The sequence below is a fragment of the Carcharodon carcharias genome, chromosome 20 (genome assembly GCF_017639515.1).
Source record: "Carcharodon carcharias isolate sCarCar2 chromosome 20, sCarCar2.pri, whole genome shotgun sequence".
Taxonomy (NCBI): Eukaryota; Metazoa; Chordata; class Chondrichthyes; order Lamniformes; family Lamnidae; genus Carcharodon; species Carcharodon carcharias.
The window spans coordinates 35,161,824-35,180,889 of record NC_054486.1 but is presented as its reverse complement, the minus strand read 5'-3'; the positions used below and the strand labels follow the sequence as shown (position 1 = coordinate 35,180,889).

The following is a 19,066-nucleotide window of genomic DNA, read 5'->3' as shown; positions in this document are numbered from 1 at the left end:
GGAGCACGCGCTTGCCCCCGAGAGAGAGAGGGAGCGGGGGAGCACGCGCTTGCCCCCGAGAGAGAGAGGGAGCGGGGGAGCACGCGCTTGCCCCCGAGAGAGAGGGGGAACGGGGGAGCACGCGCTTGCCCCCGAGAGAGAGGGGGAACGGGGGAGCACACGCTTGCCCCCGAGAGAGAGGGGGAACGGGGGAGCACGCGCTTGCCCCCGAGAGAGAGGGAGCGGGGGAGCACACGCTTGCCCCCGAGAGAGAGGGAACGGGGGAGCACGCGCTTGCCCCCGAGAGAGAGGGAACGGGGGAGCTCGCGCTTGCCCCCGAGAGAGAGAGGGAACGGGGGAGCACGCGCTTGCCCCCGAGAGAGAGGGAGCGGGGGAGCACACGCTTGCCCCCGAGAGAGAGGGGGAACGGGGGAGCACGCGCTTGCCCCCGAGAGAGGGGGGGAACGGGGGAGCACGCGCTTGCCCCCGAGAGAGAGAGGGAGCGGGGGAGCACGCGCTTGCCCCCGAGAGAGAGGGGGAACGGGGGAGCACGCGCTTGCCCCCGAGAGGGGGAACGGGGGAGCACGCGCTTGCCCCCGAGAGAGAGGGAACGGGGGAGCACGCGCTTGCCCCCGAGAGAGGGGGGGAACGGGGGAGCACGCGCTTGCCCCCGAGAGAGAGGGGGAACGGGGGAGCACGCGCTTGCCCCCGAGAGAGAGGGGGAACGGGGGAGCACGCGCTTGCCCCCGAGAGAGAGGGGGAACAGGGGAGCACGCGCTTGCCCCCGAGAGAGGGGGGGAACGGGGGAGCACGCGCTTGCCCCCGAGAGAGAGGGGGAACGGGGGAGCACGCGCTTGCCCCCGAGAGAGAGAGGGAGCGGGGGAGCACGCGCTTGCCCCCGAGAGGGGGAACGGGGGAGCACGCGCTTGCCCCCGAGAGAGAGGGGGAGCGGGGGAGCACACGCTTGCCCCCGAGAGAGAGGGGGAACGGGGGAGCACGCGCTTGCCCCCGAGAGAGAGGGGGAACGGGGGAGCACGCGCTTGCCCCCGAGAGAGAGGGGGAGCGGGGGAGCACGCGCTTGCCCCCGAGAGAGGGAACGGGGGAGCACGCGCTTGCCCCCGAGAGAGAGGGGGAGCGGGGGAGCACACGCTTGCGCCCGAGAGAGAGGGGGAACGGGGGAGCACGCGCTTGCCCCCGAGAGAGAGGGGGAACGGGGGAGCACGCGCTTGCCCCCGAGAGGGGGAACGGGGGAGCACGCGCTTGCCCCCGAGAGAGAGGGGGAACGGGGGAGCACGCGCTTGCCCCCGAGAGAGAGGGGGAACGGGGGAGCACGCGCTTGCCCCCGAGAGGGGGAACGGGGGAGCACGCGCTTGCCCCCGAGAGAGAGGGGGAACGGGGGAGCACGCGCTTGCCCCCGAGAGAGAGGGGGAACGGGGGAGCACGCGCTTGCCCCCGAGAAAGGGGGAACGGGGGAGCACGCGCTTGCCCCCGAGAGAGAGGGGGAACGGGGGAGCTCGCGCTTGCCCCCGAGAGAGAGGGGGAACGGGGGAGCACGCGCTTGCCCCCGAGAGAGAGGGGGAACGGGGGAGCACGCGCTTGCCCCCGAGAGAGAGGGGGAACGGGGGAGCACGCGCTTGCCCCGAGAGAGAGGGGGAACGGGGGAGCACGCGCTTGCCCCCGAGAGGGGGAACGGGGGAGCACGCGCTTGCCCCCGAGAGAGAGGGGGAACAGGGGAGCACGCGCTTGCCCCCGAGAGAGAGGGGGAACGGGGGAGCAGGCGCTTGCCCCCGAGAGAGAGGGGGAACGGGGGAGCACGCGCTTGCCCCCGAGAGAGAGGGGAACGGGGGAGCACGCGCTTGCCCCCGAGAGAGAGGGGGAACGGGGGAGCACGCGCTTGCCCCCGAGAGAGGGGGGGAACGGGGGAGCACGCGCTTGCCCCCGAGAGAGAGGGGGAACGGGGGAGCACGCGCTTGCCCCCGAGAGAGAGGGGGAACGGGGGAGCACGCGCTTGCCCCCGAGAGAGGGGAGCGGGGGAGCACGCGCTTGCCCCCGAGAGAGAGGGGGAACGGGGGAGCACGCGCTTGCCCCCGAGAGAGAGGGGGAACGGGGGAGCACGCGCTTGCCCCCGAGAGAGAGGGGGAACGGGGGAGCACGCGCTTGCCCCCGAGAGAGAGGGAGCGGGGGAGCACGCGCTTGCCCCCGAGAGAGAGGGGGAACGGGGGAGCACGCGCTTGCCCCCGAGAGAGAGGGGGAACAGGGGAGCACGCGCTTGCCCCCGAGAGAGAGGGGGAACGGGGGAGCACGCGCTTGCCCCCGAGAGAGGGGGGAACGGGGGAGCACGCGCTTGCCCCCGAGAGAGAGGGGGAACGGGGGAGCACGCGCTTGCCCCCGAGAGAGAGGGGGAACGGGGGAGCACGCGCTTGCCCCCGAGAGAGGGAGCGGGGGAGCACGCGCTTGCCCCCGAGAGAGAGGGGGAACGGGGGAGCACGCGCTTGCCCCCGAGAGAGAGGGGGAACGGGGGAGCACGCGCTTGCCCCCGAGAGAGAGGGGGAACGGGGGAGCACGCGCTTGCCCCCGAGAGAGAGGGAGCGGGGGAGCACGCGCTTGCCCCCGAGAGAGAGGGGGAACGGGGGAGCACGCGCTTGCCCCCGAGAGAGAGGGGGAACAGGGGAGCACGCGCTTGCCCCCGAGAGAGAGGGGGAACGGGGGAGCACGCGCTTGCCCCCGAGAGAGAGGGGGAGCGGGGGAGCACGCGCTTGCCCCCGAGAGAGAGGGGGAACGGGGGAGCACGCGCTTGCCCCCGAGAGAGAGGGGGAACGGGGGAGCACGCGCTTGCCCCCGAGAGAGAGGGGGAACGGGGGAGCACGCGCTTGCCCCCGAGAGAGGGGGGGAACGGGGGAGCACGCGCTTGCCCCCGAGAGAGAGGGGGAACGGGGGAGCACGCGCTTGCCCCCGAGAGAGAGGGGGAACGGGGGAGCAGGCGCTTGACCCCGAGAGAGAGGGAGCGGGGGAGCACGCGCTTGCCCCCGAGAGAGAGGGGGAACGGGGGAGCACGCGCTTGCCCCCGAGAGAGAGGGGGAACGGGGGAGCACGCGCTTGCCCCCGAGAGAGAGGGGGAACGGGGGAGCACGCGCTTGCCCCCGAGAGGGGGAACAGGGGAGCACGCGCTTGCCCCCGAGAGAGAGGGAGCGGGGGAGCACGCGCTTGCCCCCGAGAGAGAGGGGGAACGGGGGAGCACGCGCTTGCCCCCGAGAGAGAGGGGGAACGGGGGAGCACGCGCTTGCCCCCGAGAGAGAGGGGGAACGGGGGAGCACGCGCTTGCCCCCGAGAGAGAGGGGGAACGGGGGAGCACGCGCTTGCCCCCGAGAGAGAGGGGGAACGGGGGAGCACGCGCTTGCCCCCGAGAGAGAGGGGGAACGGGGGAGCACGCGCTTGCCCCCGAGAGAGAGGGAGCGGGGGAGCACGCGCTTGCCCCCGAGAGAGAGGGGGAACAGGGGAGCACGCGCTTGCCCCCGAGAGAGAGGGAGCGGGGGAGCAGGCGCTTGCCCCCGAGAGGGGGAACGGGGGAGCACGCGCTTGCCCCCGAGAGAGAGGGGGAACGGGGGAGCACGCGCTTGCCCCCGAGAGAGAGGGAGCGGGGGAGTGATTGAGCCCTCAGGAGATGGGGAACACTGCCCCTTCATTGCCTATTGCAAAATCTGGGCCAAACGTAACCATTCAGGGATGATATTATGAAGCACTTCTTCACAAAAACGGGTGAAGGGAAATCTGGAACTCTCTCCGCAGAAAAGTTGTGAATGCCGGGGTCAAGTCAATTTGAAAACTGAGCTTGACAGATTTTTTGTTAGGAAAAGATATTTGAATTACGGTACCAGGTGTGTAAATGGAGTTAAGATAATAGATCAGCCATGATCTAACTGAATGGTGGAACATTCTCATATTTCCAAGTTGCTACTCGTGACTTGAGGAGATAGGAATAAAGGTGTCAATGCTTGAGAGGAGAAGGTCACTGAAGCAAGTCCAAATACCTAAAAGGGGATGAAGGAACTGGTACTGGGATCTTTTATGTTGCTTGTGAGGAACTCATCCACGTACCTGACCAGCCAACATCCCACAAACCCCTGCAGCACCACTGATGACCATTGTTTGATTAGCTCCTGGTGTCACGTGCCCCTTTTCTCTCACACCCAACAAAGAGCTGAGGCCAGGCATTCCCACCACACCCAGGAAATAGGAGAGACGTCCGCCAACAAGCTGAGGGTCAAGCTGTAAGATGGACAAAATGGCCATGTGAAATGAAACAACAGAGAGAGCAATTTTAACTTAATCCATCCAACATGAAACTTACAGGGTCAGGGGCAATACTGGTTTTACATTCCCTCAACTAATGATCCACTTGTCATTATCACACTGTTGTTTGTGGGAGCTTGCTGTGTGTAAATAGGCTGCCACATTTCTTACATTAAAACAACTACACTACAAAAGTACTTTCTTAGGTATAAAATACTTTGGGATGTCCTTAGGGTATGAAAGCTGCTAGAGAAACGTAAATCTGTCTTTTATTGAAGTCAGTTGTGTGTAAAATTGGGTCGAATGCAGAATTGCTGCTTCACCCAATCCTGTGAGAGTCTCCAAAGTAATTTAGGTTAAAATGGCCACCATTGCATCTGCAAAGTCCTCCCAGCTTAACTGGGAAAGAAGAAACAGCATTCTCATACAATTAGGCTGCAACTGGTCACATCATATTAATTAACACTTAATTTGAAGCTCATCATTATTATGCAATGTGTAACTGGTACATTGTGGTTACATATCTCAAGGCAGCAGCTTGCTGCTGTGTCTGACACACAGGGTCAATGACTAATCATTGTTATCAATCCCAATTGATAGAATCTACAACAGCCAGGCAACATAAGGTGTGGTGAAGAGTTTTGGTAACCACAGGTCCAAAGTCAACTGTTCCTCCCAAATAGGCAACTTTAACCATATCATGTTTCAAATTACTCCAAAACTGGATCTTCCAGTTTGCAGCGGAGATCCCATTTAAAACTGCACCCCTCCCTTCTTATGCTGAAGCCTTAGAACATTCCTGTCCCAGCTCCAGCTTGAATCTACCCAGGTGGTGAGTCAGGATGCCTTGTGATAAAGTGCAATTGTAATGAAGCTCCCTTTGTCATCATGACCTGAAAACATGTTCCCTTCAGGTCTGTCTTCAGTTCATTCAATTCCAATGTTTTGATAGAATTAAAAGCAGGTGACAGGAACCTAAGAATCATGCCCCCCTCAACCGTGCACCCCCGACACTGCTCACCCACTTCCCACACCCTCCCACAATCAGGACTCTGCTCCATTATCAACCAGACTAAGGAGCCAGGTGTTCCAGATGGTCAGCAGCGTTGTCTTGGTTGGGGGTGGGTGGGGTCAGCAGTGTTTGGGGGGCTGGGGAGGCTCAGGTGTTTCAGTGGTGGGGATCAGCAGTGTCAGCCTGGTGGTCAGCAGCAGTGTCAGGGGTGGGGGTGGGGTGGGGTGGAGGAGTGTCAGGGCTGCTATGTACAGCCCTAAGTAAATCAGTTTATGCAACAGGCAAGTACGGGGCAAACTGTTCAAGGTTACTTGTTGACAGGTCCCAATCAGACCATCAGCATGGACTTCCACGGAGTCGTTTCTGGCACACTAGAAGTTCAGGATGCATGGTTAACTTGGTTTGCCAGAACTCTCAGTGCCATAGTGACCTTCAATAGTAGCCAATGTCTCAGTGCTTGCCGCTATTTGGATTGGAAGATCTAGGCCGTTATCTTCTGAATAAAATCTAATTTGTATTTGAATGAATCAATACTAACTGTTTCCACTGTCTCCCTAGGGAGCCTGAACCATAGATTATAAACACTGTTCATCCATTCCCCTCTAGATATTACTATAGTTGATGGTAACATAAATTGTTTCTCTTCTAAGAACAAAGCTCTCCATTTTCTTATGTCAGCTTAGATTCTGAGATCACAAATGAGTAAAAATTACAAGCAACAAGGAATAGAATATTGGGCCAAGAGAAAAATAATGCCCAGGTCATAACTTTCATGAAGGGTGATTTATAGAATCATAAACTTATAAAATTGTACAACACAGGAAGTATCCATTCAACCCATCGTGCCCATGCTGGCTCTTTGAAAGAATGATCCAATTCATCCTATTGCCCTGCTCTTTCCCAGTTGCACTGCCAATATTTCCCATCCAACTATATGTACAATTATCTTTTGAAGGTATTTCTTTTGACAGTGGCTTTTTAAAAAGCATATGGTGTTTGCAGCTTTATAATTAGAGGCATGGAGTACAAAATCAAGGAAATTATGATAAACCTTTCTAAATACTAACTCAGTCTCACCTGGCATATTGTCTGAGTACCACACTTTGGGAAGATGTCAACGCCTGGAGAATGTGCTGAGCAGATTTAACAGAATGGTACCAGGGATAAGGGCTATGCCAAAAGGCTGGAGAAGCTGGAGTTGTTTTCCTTGGAGCAGAGACGATTAAGAGGAGATCTGACAGAGATGCTCAAAATCATGAAGAATTTGATAGTGTAAAGAAAGAGAAACGGTTTTGAGTGGCTGAAGGATCAGGAACAGGGGATGCAGATTGAAGGTAATTAGCAAAAGAACCAAGTTGTGACATGAAGAGATTTTTTGTTTGCACATCTGGAATGCACCTCCTAAAAATATGCTAAAGGCAGATTCAATAGTAACTTGAGGAGAATATTTACAGTATTACGGCAAAAGAACAGGGGAATGGAATTAATTGATTGCTCTTTCAAAGACTCAGCACAAAAGGAGGCCTTTCTATGATTCTAACTGTGATGGGACATCATACTTGGACAGTAGAATTCACAACATCACATGAAGACGAGTTCTGTACTAAATGGCTTTCTCGCCTCTCATGTACATGTAAAAAGGTGCTGAAATTCTCATAGTCCCTGAATAGCTCCTTTCAAGTATCTGGGATTTATCCAAACAATTCAACAGAATACACTTCTCCTTTAGTAAGATGCAGAAATCATCATGATAATAATGAAGCATCTTTGTCCATGACGTATTATGTTATTAAGTTGTCAACTTCTTCTTAAAAGAAATGATCACAGAGGTACAAGTCATCTTGACTTTATAGAATGTTATCTCATAGAAACAAGTCATGCAGCACAGCAAACTTCACCAGTGCTTTTCTGCAGCAGAATATCAGGGAGGAGAGATAAGGAGAATTTTTTTTTAATTCAATGAGTTATGACCTAGAATGCACTGCCTGAAAGGGTGGTGGAAATAGGTTCAATATCAGCTTTGAGAAGGGAATTGAATGGAATAGAAATGAAGAGAACGGAGTAGGAAAAGCAAACTGCAGAACCATTGGAAAAGAGCGGGGGAATGAAAATAATCAGATCACCCTCTCAAAGAACTGGAAAAGGCATTACAGCCAAACGGCCTCCTTCTGGGCTGTAACCATCTTTCTATGATCCACATTGTATAATCACACTCTCCGTGTGCTCCCTCTACAATTCCCTTTTCCCAAGGAAGGGCCTAATTCCCATTTTAAAGAATTTATGGACTTTTAAAAGGTCAGTATTAGATTATTCTTAAACTTCTTGGTTCTAATGAAAAATGCCCATTCTTTTTTTTTTAAAATGGAACATAGGAATAGGAGAAAGCTACTTAGCCCTTAGTCTGTTCTGCCATTCAGTTAGATCATGGATCACCAGTACCTCAGCTACCTTTGTTCCACATCCCTTCACACAAAAATATATCCATCTCGGCCTTGAAAATGTTAATTGTCCCACTGCCTACAACCTTCTGGGGAGACAGCTCTATATTGCCGCTACCCTGTGTGCGAAGAACAGCTCCCTCCCATCAACCAAGTAGCCTAGCTCTAAGTTTAAGGTTACACCCCTTCATTCTAGACTCTCCCCATCAGAGGAAATGGTTTCTCACTAACTACTCTATTAAACCCCTTATTCATCTTAATCACCTCAATTAGACCACTATCAACACTCAGGGGGGCAGGGGGCGGTTACCATTGACCAGAGACTGAACTGGGCCAGCCATATAAATACCATTGCTACAAGAGCAGGTCAAAGGCTTGAAATTCTGCAGCAAATAACTCACCTCCTGACTCCCCAAAGCTTGTCCACCATCTACAAGGCACAAGTCAGGAGTGTGATAGAATATTCTTCATTTTTCTGGATGAGTACAGCTCCAACAACACTCAAGAAGCTTGATACCAGCCAGGACAAAGCAACCTGCTTGACTGGCACCCCATCCACCACCTTTAACTTCCACTCTCTCCATCACCAACGCACAGTGGCAACAGTGTGTACCATCTACAAGGTGCACTGCAGCAACTCACCAAGCCTCCTTCGACAGCATCTTCCAAACCCATAACCCCTACCGTCTAGAAGCACAAGGGCTGCTGACACTTGGGAACATCACCATCTGCAAGTTCTCCTCTAAGCCACTCACCCTCCTGACTTGGAAGTATATCACTGTTCCTTCACTGTTGCTGGGTCAAAACCCTGGAACTCCCTCCCTAACAACACATGGACTGCAGCAATTCAAGAAGGTTCAGCTCACCACTACCTTCTCAAGGGCAATGAGGGATGGGCAATAAATGCTGGACTAGCCAGCGATGCCCACATCCCATGAATGAATAAGAAAAAAGATCACCCCCTTAATCTTTGATATTCAAGATATTACAAGCCTAGTCTAAGCAATCATTCCTTGTAATTTAACCATCTAAATGCTGGTCAGGTTCTGATATACCCTCTAAGGCCAATATATCCTGAGATATGGTGCCTAGATCTGAATGCAGTACCCCAGTGGGGTCTGACCAAGACTCTGTACAACTGAAGCATAGCTTCCTCACTTTTGGATTCCAGCCCCCTTTAGATAAAGGCTATCAGTCCATAAGACTTTTTGGTTGCTTTTTGTGGCCATCTGTTGGCTTTGCTTCTCTACATTTAGAAAATATCCCTATTTGTTCAGCTCGGATCCGAGAGAACATAATATCCTCCAGCAGCAACAGTGAGAGAATTTATCCTAATAAAAAATGCCCCAATATGGAGTCTCAGAAATAGTTTTTGATATAGTCATGCAATAAAGATTTGTTACTCAAGTTGTCAAAGTTCAAAGTCTGCAACATAAACACAGTTTGCACATTTAAAATAATCTTTTAAAATTGGTGTGAGGGAAGGGATTGAGGGCAGCATTAAGTTAGTTCAGTACCCTTGTAGTTTGGGAAAATAGAAAACTACCTTGGTCAGAATTTCCCCATCCACAACGGCCCGTGACTGCCAGGGCCAGCTGAATGAAGTCACAACATCGCATTGCTGAAATTTCTGGTGTTTACTTTCTTCAACCACACCCACTCCTCCGCCAGTAACGACACTAGACACTTGCCATGGACGCAGGTAATCTACTCCGGTATCTTCGTTCATCCTGCATCGCTGTCAAGATCAAGTCAAAACCATTGTTAAAACTTGGGGCACTAATGATTAATTCACTACAGATCTGAATAAAGAAAGGCTGTGTTTGTCATCAATGCCATGCATATGCAGTTCTGGTGTCTTACCCTGTGAAGTAATTGCAAACGACAAAGTAGGCAGTAGCCAGGAGCAGAGATGGTTATCAAACAGTTATTAAAGACATTTTCCCATGAATTTTGGAAGATATTTTAAGCAAATGCAGATGCTGTAAGAGAACACAGGCAAGACCTCATCTCCAAACCAGTAAAAAACTCACATTGCACCTAACAATGTTTGCCCCACAACTGCCCAAACGAAAGCAGGCCACGAAAGCATACAGTGGGCCGTTGTCCCAGGCACCAATTCAGTGGTTTAAGCCACTCACAACCTCAATCTGGGCCTCAGTTGGGAACAATGTTGCCCTCATTCAGCAGGTACCAAACTGCTATAACCACATGATTCATTCAGTCCCACGCCCGCAACTCTGATTGGCTCACACATATCAAGCCCCCTCAAACTGACATACAACCTCACTATTGGTACATGTGGACATCAACCCTGTCCAGGTGCTCAGCAGCTCTTCTGACAGGTTTTTGTTGGCACTGTCAGGTCGGGCCCAGTGGAGTGACATCATCGGTTTCCTGAACATGCACAGATGGGTTTGGTGCCATCTTGATTTGGCAAAAGAAACAGTGATAAAGAAAAGGAAATGAGACATAGTCTGAAGGCCATTCAGCACATCGAGTCTGTTCCCCCGTTCAATTAGATCATGGCTAGCTTGTATTTTAACTCATCTGCCAATCTTGGTTCTGTAAGCCTTAATACCTTTCCCTAACAAAAATTTAACAAACTCAATTTTGAAACTGTAGGCTGCCCCCAGGCTGAACAACTTTTTGGAGGTCAGAATTCCATATTTCCAATACCCTTTGTGTGAAAAAGTGCTTCCTGACATAATCCCAGAATTGCTTGTCTCTAATTTTAAGGTTATTTTCCCCACCACAGGAAAGTTTCTCCCTACATAAATGCAAATTAGGATAATTAGTGACTTTCATGACTTCAGGATGCCCCGAAGTGCTTTTCACACTCACCTCAGAGTCACTCCAGAAACTCTGGCACCTAATTCTGTACTGAGGGAATACTGCATTTTCTTCCAGGTGAAATGATAAACCAAGGCCCAGTTTGCGCTCACAGATGGGTGTAAAAGATCTCATGACCACACTTTCTAAGATTATTTCGTTCAACACCCAAAAGATTTTCTGCTCACAACCTCAGGACATCCCAAAGTTAATGGGAATCAGGGAGGAAACTCTCCATTGGTTGGAGTCATACTAAGCACAAAGGAAAATAGCTGTGTTTGTTGTAGACCAATCATCTCAGTCGCAGGAGTTTCTTAGGCTAGTGTCCTAGACTCAACCATCTTCAGCTGCTCCATCATAAAATCAGAAGTGGGGATGTTCACCAATCATTGTACAGTGTTCAGTACCAATCACAATTTAGATAATGAAGCAGTCCATGCCCATATGCAGCAAGACCTGGACAACATTCAGACTTGAGCTGGTAAGAAAATAACATTCACGCCACACAAGTGCAAGGCATCTGCACTTGACATTCAATGGCATTAACATTATTAAATCACCCACCATCAGCATTCTGGGGGTTACCATTGATTAGAAACATAGCAGGACCAGCCTTTTAAACACTGCAGCCACAAAAGCAGGTCAAAGGCTGGGAATCCTGCAGCAAGTAACTCAGCTCCTGACTCTCCAAAGCCTGTCCACCATCTACAAGGCGCAAGTCAGGAGTGTGGTGGAATACTCCCCACTTGCCTGGGTGAATGCAGCTCCAACAACACTCAAGAAGCTTGACACCATCCAGGACAAAGCTTGACTGGTACCCCAACTGCTGCCTTACACATTCATTCCCTCCACGATTGGCACACAGTGGCAGCAGAATGCACCATGATCAAGGTGCACTGTAGCAAATCACCAAGGCGCCCTCAAATGCACCTTCCAAAGCCATCACCTCTGTCACTGAGAAGTGATTCCCAAACATTTTTCGTTGAAGGATCCTTTTTCAAATGGATTAACAACAGACCCCACACCGCCCCGCATTTAAATTACAATAATTAATAATACTCAGGATATCTGGGCAAACTTGTATTTTGGTGCCCTTTCTTTTAGCTCTACTTAAATACTAAAAATCTCTCCTCGCTTGAACAAGCCTGAACTCACCCCCAGGTAACAGGGGGTCTACCTGATGATCTACCTACCACTCTCGGTGCTGCTCCATGAACACTCCTTCCAATATGAGGCAGCCAGCCCACTCTGCGCAGCATGTGGTGGACAGCCTCCCCAGCCACTCCCAGATCACACCAAGTTAATCCTTGCTGCTCATTCACATACGGTCCAACTATTTTGCGGAGCCCCTGGAAAGTCTCAACCGGGGTGGGGGGGGGGGTGGTGGTTGTTGTGGTTCATGGACTCCAGTCTGTGGAACACTTAACTGGAAGGACAGCAGCAGTGCATGGGAAGACTGCTACCTCCAAGTTCCCCTTCAAATCACACATTTTCCTGGTTGGAAATATAGCAGCTTTCCTTCACTGTCGCTGGAACTCACTTGCTAACAGCAGTGTGGGAGCACTTTACCACATGGACTGCAGCGGTTTGAGAAGGTGACTCACCACCACCATCTCAAGGGTAATGAGGGATGGACAACAAATAGGCCTCACCAGTGCCACCAACATTCCACGAATGAATAAAAAAAGTGTGGTTAAACAAGGCAGACCATGAATATATCACTTTGTAGGGCAATGGAGCAAGAGCAGTGGAGTGGGACGAATTGGATAGTTCTTTCAAAGAGCCAACACAAGCACAATTGGCCAAATGGCTCCCTTCAGTGCTGCAAGATTCTATAATTCCATGGCTTATGTTCTTTCAGACCTTACCACGTACTCTCGCAGCCTAACAATCCAAATGGATGCGTACTCACCATATAAGGATCCACTGACAGGTATTTGGTGCAGACTTTCACCTGCCCCTCTTGCAAGTCTTGAGGCAGGTAACCCTCTTCTGTCCTAAAATTCTCAGCAACTGGCTCCCCATTTTTCCCTAAGGACAGGAGAAGCGAAAGGACAGGGTTACCTCTTTCCTGAGATCAATTCTGGAATGCCACCTTCCCCGATAGCTCAGTGATGATACGTGGATCACAGGGTGCAATGTTGGACCCTGGACTAATAATCCAAGAAACATGCATTCAAATCTCAACACAACAATTTTAGAATTGGAATTCTGTCTTATATCTAAAAAGAATCTGGAAATAAAAAAGCTGGGATCTGTAGAAATGACCATGAAGCTGTCGGATTGTTGTAAAAACTCAACGGGTTTAGTCACGTTCCTTTGGGGAAGGGAATCTGCTGTCCTTATCTGATCTGAGCCTGTAAGTGATTTCAATCCCATACTATCATAGGTTGACTCTTAACTGGTCTCCAAAATGGCCTGGCCAGCCAGCCAGTTGTACGAAAGGGAGCAAGAAATATTGGCCTTGAAAATTACGCTTACATCCTGAGAATGGTTTTGGTAAAACTAAGAGCATGGCAGTCCCAGGTTGCTCAGTGGGCAGGTGGCAATGGGGGTACAACCATTAGATTCGAAATGGATACCTCCTGCTCCTGCTTGCAATCCAGTGTCCCGCTCTGCCAAGATTGTTCACCTGGAGACATCAGTGAGCTTGTTTGCGATGGCTTCCTCATGCTCACAGTGACGGCTCACATGTGTAGAATGTCCATGGACAAGATAACAGAAGGTGGATGGACACTAGTCTTCAGCAGAAGAGGAACAGAATAATTGGACCAGTGATAACGTGCACAGGTGCAGAGGGGGGTAACTATCAGCTCCAGCCTGTCTACAGTAAGGCTGGAGCTGCAATCCTTACACAGCAAATCACTCTGCAATTCCACATGTGAATAGATGTAGAGAAGATGTTTCTGCTTGTTGGTGGGGGCAGGTGTCCAAAACCAAAGGTCATAAATATAAGATGGTCACTAATAAATCAAACAAGGAATTCAAGATAAACTTCTCTACCCAGAGAGTGGAGAGAATATGGAACTCGCTACCACAGGGAGTAGTCAAGAGTAACAGCATAGATGCAATTAAGGGAAAGATAGATACATGAGGCAGAAAGGAGGAGGTTTTGTTGAGAGGGTTAAATAAGATAGGGTGGGAGGAGGATCCTGTAGAATGTAGACACCAGCATGGACCTGTTGAATTAATTGGCCAGTTTCTGTTCTGAAAATTCTATGCAATCTCCATGCATCCTTGCCTCCAGATTCATTTCACTTCACTGCAAACTAAAGCAGCTGTTTAAATGTACACTAGATCAGCTACTTTTAAAACATGCACATTGGCAAAAGAACCCAAGAAGAACTATTGCTTTTAAAAAATGCAGCGCATTACAGTGGGCTGGAATGTACCACCTGAAAGGGTGGTGGATGCAGATTCAATAGTAACTTTCAATAGGGAATTTGACATACACTTGATGTGGAAAACTTACAGTGGAAAGAGCAGGGAAGTGGAACATATTGGATAGCTCTTCCAAAGAGCTAGAACAGGCATGATGGGCTGAATAGCTTCCTTTGCTGTAGCATTCAACATGGTTTACAGTGAAAACTTGCTGCAGATTTACTTGCTACAGTATTGATCTCATTAGGCTCTCTCCCCAGTACACACCAGACAGATCAGGTCTGACCATTGGATAGATAAATAGCATGTCCTCCATGAAAGGGCTCCATGGAGGTGTTCATTAACCTTTAATTCCATCAATATCTTCTTCTATTTTAAATCTCTAACAGGTTAGTCATCGATTCTCTGATCTTTCCAATTTACTTCCTCTTAACTTCCAAATAAGCTGATTTCCTGTTCTTGCTCCACCTAATATCAGTGTGCTGAAATCAAAGCTCATTTTATTGTTCCTACTTAGCCTTTGCCTGACCTTCAAAACTGTTTCACTTGCCATCTCCCTCTGTTTCCATCTTTGAAAAACCACACTGGTCTTGTTCTACAGTTCAAATTATCTCCTGAGCCCGCAGCCTTTTTACTAGTCTAGACTAGGGAGCTTGGAACTACATTCACACCTACACTGCAGATATCATATCTTTCACAAGCATCTGAAGCATTTGCTTCTTCAAGATATTGTCATTAAAGCATACAGATTACACAAATAGGTTACTGAAAAGAAAACTGTGAAGGGCACAGAAAGCATGAAATTCTTGAACTGCATTCAAGAGAACTCTTTTAGCCAGCACCTAGCAAGCCCAATGAGAGAGACACAATTCTAGATTTAGTCTTAGGAAATGAAGCATCAGTGGGGGACCATTTTGGAGATTGTGACCATAATATAGTCAGATTTAGCATAATTATGGAAAAGGATAAAGATAGAATAGGAGTAAAAGTTCTAACTTGGGCGGGGGGGGTGGGGGGGAGGCAAAGACAAATTTTACAAAGCTGAGAGGTGAGCTGGCGAGAGTGGACTGGATGCAGCCATTAGGAGGAAAAACTGTCAATTCAGTGCGAAGCATTCAAAAGCGAGATTCTACAGGCAGAGGTGTAGACATGTCCCCACAAAGAAAAAGGGTGGTTCTGCCAAATCTGGAGTCCCCTGGTTATTCAGAAGCATACAAGCCAAGATAAAGCAGAAAAAGAAAGCTTATGACAGTCACAAAAGACTTAATACTGTAGAAAGCCTGGAGAAGTATAGCAAGTACAGGGGTGAGGTAAAAATGGAAATTAGGAAAGCAAAGAGGGTACGAAAAAATATTGGTAGGTAAAATCAATGAAAATCCTAAGATGTTTTACCAGTACATTAAGAGCAAGAGAATAATTAAGGAAAGGGTAGTGGCCCATCAGAGATACACATAGTAACTTGTGGGTTGATGCAGAAGATGTGGGCAGGATTCTCAATGACTTTTTTGTCTCTGTCTTCACTAAGGAGAGGGATGATGCAGACATTCTAGTTAAAGAGGGTGAAATATTAGATACAATAAGCATAGTGAGAGAGGGAGTACTGGAGGGACTGACATCCTTGAAGGTGGATAAATGAACAGGGCCGGATGGATTGCACCCCAGGTTGTTGAAGGGAGCCAGGGAGGGAATAGCAGACGCTCTAAGGATCATTTTCCCAATCCTCATTAGATACAGGCAAGGTCCCAAAGGATTGGAGGTCTGCAAATGTTGTATCATTATTTAAAAAAAGTGTGAGGGATAGGCCAGAATATTATAGGCTGGTCAGTCTGACTTCAGTGATGGGCAAATTATTGGAGTCAATTCTGAGACACAGGATAAACTGTCACTTAGAAAGGCACAGATTGATCAGCGATAGTCAGTATGGATTTGTTAGAGGAAGATCATGTCTTACTAACTTAATAGAATTTTTTGAGGAAATAACAAGGAGGATTGATGAGGGTAGTGCAATGGATGTTATCTACGTTGTAACGAATATATCTTTTTATTTCTGTTGGACTGTGGATTAAAATTACAATGGCTACAGTTTGGAACACATGTTTACTGTAACAGTGCGAGGGATATATACAACGTTGTTGTTCTGGAACAAGAGTGTGCTAAGACAGACAGGATGGTGCTGAGGAGGAGCCCGGTCTAACAGAGGACTGCCTGGCAACAACATGTTATTTGGCTCCTAACCAGGTGACCAGGGTTTGTGTGAGAGCAGTGCAGCAGTAAAAAAGCTCCTAGCCTGAAAAGACACCAAAAACCTCTTTCTCCTGTGTGTGTAAGATTCCATAATTCTACAATAATAGCTAGCTATTTTTTTCCTCATATCTCTATAACCTGCTCTGTCTCTGAAAAACGCCTGTCAAGAAGAAAAGGGGAAAATCACTGTCAGAGACATTGGAAAGCAACTGCTCAGCCAGTGAACTAAAGACTGAAAGCGCTGGGAAGACCATCTCCTGTCATCAACAAGAACTGAAAGGAATTTGGAAGACGTCGATCAAAATCAACCCATCAAATCCTGTACTCCGGAATTGGTGCTATTGAACTGTTTTTTCCTACCCTTAAAACCCATGTTTGTGCATCTTATGTGTCTTGTATGTGTGTGTGAACAGGGATTCAAGAAGGGGTAGAGTTTAAGCTATAGAGTTAGAAATTAGCAGTTCATATTTTTTTCTTTTGCTACTGTTTAAAGACAATTTGTTCAATAAACAGTTATTTACTTATTGAGTTTACAAACCTGGTGCTCGTATTCTGTTAACCTAAATTAAACAATTGGGTGGTTTGATCAAACTTTTCAGATTTGTAATGGCTCGAGGAGCAGTGGGGCTTGATATTGCAGCGCACTATCCCCAGTGAGTCGTGACAACGTGGATTTCAGTAAGGCACCTGACAAGGTCCCACATGGCAGACTGGTCAGGAAAGTGAGATCTCATGGGATACAGGGGAAGGTGGCAGGTTGGATCCATATTGGCTAAGTGATAGGAAACAAAGGGTAATGGTCGATGGATGTTTTTGCAAATGGAAAACAGTTTCCAGCTGTGTTCCATAGGGCTCAGTGTTGGGACCCTTGCTGTGTGTTAAATAATATTAATGATTTAGACTTAAATGTGGGAGGCATGATTGGGAAATTTGCAGATGACACAAAAATTGGCAGTGTAGTTAATAGTGAAGAGGATGGCTGTCGACTCCAGAGTGATATTAATGGTTTGGTTGAGTGGGCAGAGAAGTGGCAAATGGAATTCAATCTGAAAAAGTGTGAGGTAATACATTTGGGGAGGGCAAACAAAGCAAGGGAATACTCAATAAACAGAAAATTGAGAGGGGTTGAGGAAGTGAGAGACCTTGGAGTGCATGTCCACAGGTCCTTGAAGGTGGCAAGATAGGTGGACAAGGTGGTGAAGAAAGCTTATGGAATGCTTTCCTTCATTGGGTGAGGTATTAAATACAAAAGCAGGGTTGTAATGATAAAACTATAAAATGCTGGTTAGGCCACAGCTGGAAATTTATGTACAGCTCTGGTCACCACATTACAGGAAAGGCAGAATTGCTCTGGAGACAGTGCAGAGGAGATTTATAAGAATGTCACCAAGGCTTGAAAATTGCAGCTATGAGAGATTGGATAGGCTAGGGTTGTTTTTTTTAGAACAGAGAAGGCTAAGGGACCACTTAATTGAGGTGTACAAATTATGAGGGACCTAGATAGGGTAGACAGGAGATATTTGTTTCCACAAGCTGAGGGGTCAATTGCCAGGGGGCATAAATTTAAAGTGATTGGTAGAAGGATTAGAGGGGAAATGAGAAAACACTTTTTCACCAAGAGGGCGGAGGCATCTGGAATTCACTGCCTATGTTGGTGGTTGACGCTGAAACGCTCGATTCATTTAAAAGGTAGCTGGATCTGCATCTGAAGTGCTGTAACCTGCAAGGCTACGGACCAGGCACTGGAAAGTGGGATTAAAATGAGCAGCTACTTTTTTCTCTTTTTGGCCAGCGCAGACACAATGGGCTGAATGGCCTCTTTCTACATTATTACTTTTCTATGATTCTATTATGTACCACCTTGTGCAACCCCACGATTTCCAAAGCGCTTTATAATAAAGCACTTTGGAAATATGGTTACTGTTGTAATTTGGAAAACGTGACAACCAATTTGTGCACAGAAAACTCCCACAAACAGCAATTTGATACTGACCAGATGATCTGTTCTTGTGATGTTGGTTGAAGGATAAATATTGGCCAGGACACAGCAGAGAACTCCCTTCCTCTTTTTCCAATAGTGCCTTGGGATCATTTACATCCATCCGAGGTGCTAGATGGGGCCTTGGTTTAATCATTCATCCAAAAGACAGCCCCTCCAACAGCAGGGTGACCAACCGTCCCAGATTTTCCAGGATCAGCCCGTAATCCGTGTTCTTGTCCCAGGTCCTATGCCAGGTGTTCCCCGGAAGCGTATTGTCCTGGATTTCTGCTTTCCCGTTTCTGTACCTGTGTGGGGCCTGGCACTTTATCCAACTGTTTTTGCACATATGTCGGACTTTGAATGCATGCAGTTCGATTTAAGGATGGATGGCAGCACCCAACACCCCACCCCTCAAAAGTTGTTATAGCTCTGACAGAACCCCCCCACAGTACTGCACTGGATTGTCAGCCTAGGTTTTGAGTTCCAATCTCCAGAGTATGACTTGAACCCATAATGTTCTGACTTGGAGGTGAGAATGCTACCAACGGAGCCATGACCGGCACCTTAGGAAGGATGGTTTGAATTGCAGCTATACTGAGTTTTATCACATCTTAAAAATCTCAAAACGCTCCATGTGTGATGAATTACTTTATGAAGAGCATGGACTATTATAATAGACAAAAGTAGCAACCATTCTGTGCAAAGATCAGCACAATGAATGGCCAGCTTGGTTGAGGAAGAACTGGGAGAACTTCCTGCTATTCTAACTTGGGGTAGGTGGGAGGGGGTGGAGGTTCAGCACAAGGACTCATCTGAAGGATCTCACTCCTAACAGTGCAACACTCTCTCTGTACTGCACCACATTGTTAGTCTCAATTACACGTTCTAACTGAACCCTTTACCCTGAAC

The 19,066-nt window shown here is 48.9% G+C and overlaps 1 protein-coding gene across 6 annotated transcripts in view; it reads right to left on the bottom strand.

The window, feature by feature from the left end:
- Positions 1-19,066, bottom strand: part of ptgr2 (prostaglandin reductase 2) — a 53,660-nt gene that overhangs the window by 24,651 nt on the left and 9,943 nt on the right. For 2 of the 6 annotated variants that reach the window (XM_041214524.1, XM_041214525.1), the window contains exons 3-5: positions 12,464-12,582; positions 9,266-9,457; positions 4,075-4,245 (exon numbers count right to left, since the gene is read on the bottom strand). In XM_041214524.1, coding sequence (XP_041070458.1) covers positions 4,075-4,245; positions 9,266-9,457; positions 12,464-12,582 — 482 coding nt within the window. Of the gene's footprint in view, positions 1-4,074; positions 4,246-9,265; positions 9,458-12,463; positions 12,583-18,169; positions 18,463-19,066 lie in introns of all 6 variants that reach the window. The other 4 variants (XM_041214523.1, XM_041214527.1, XM_041214529.1 and 1 more) reach the window with 4 other exon arrangements.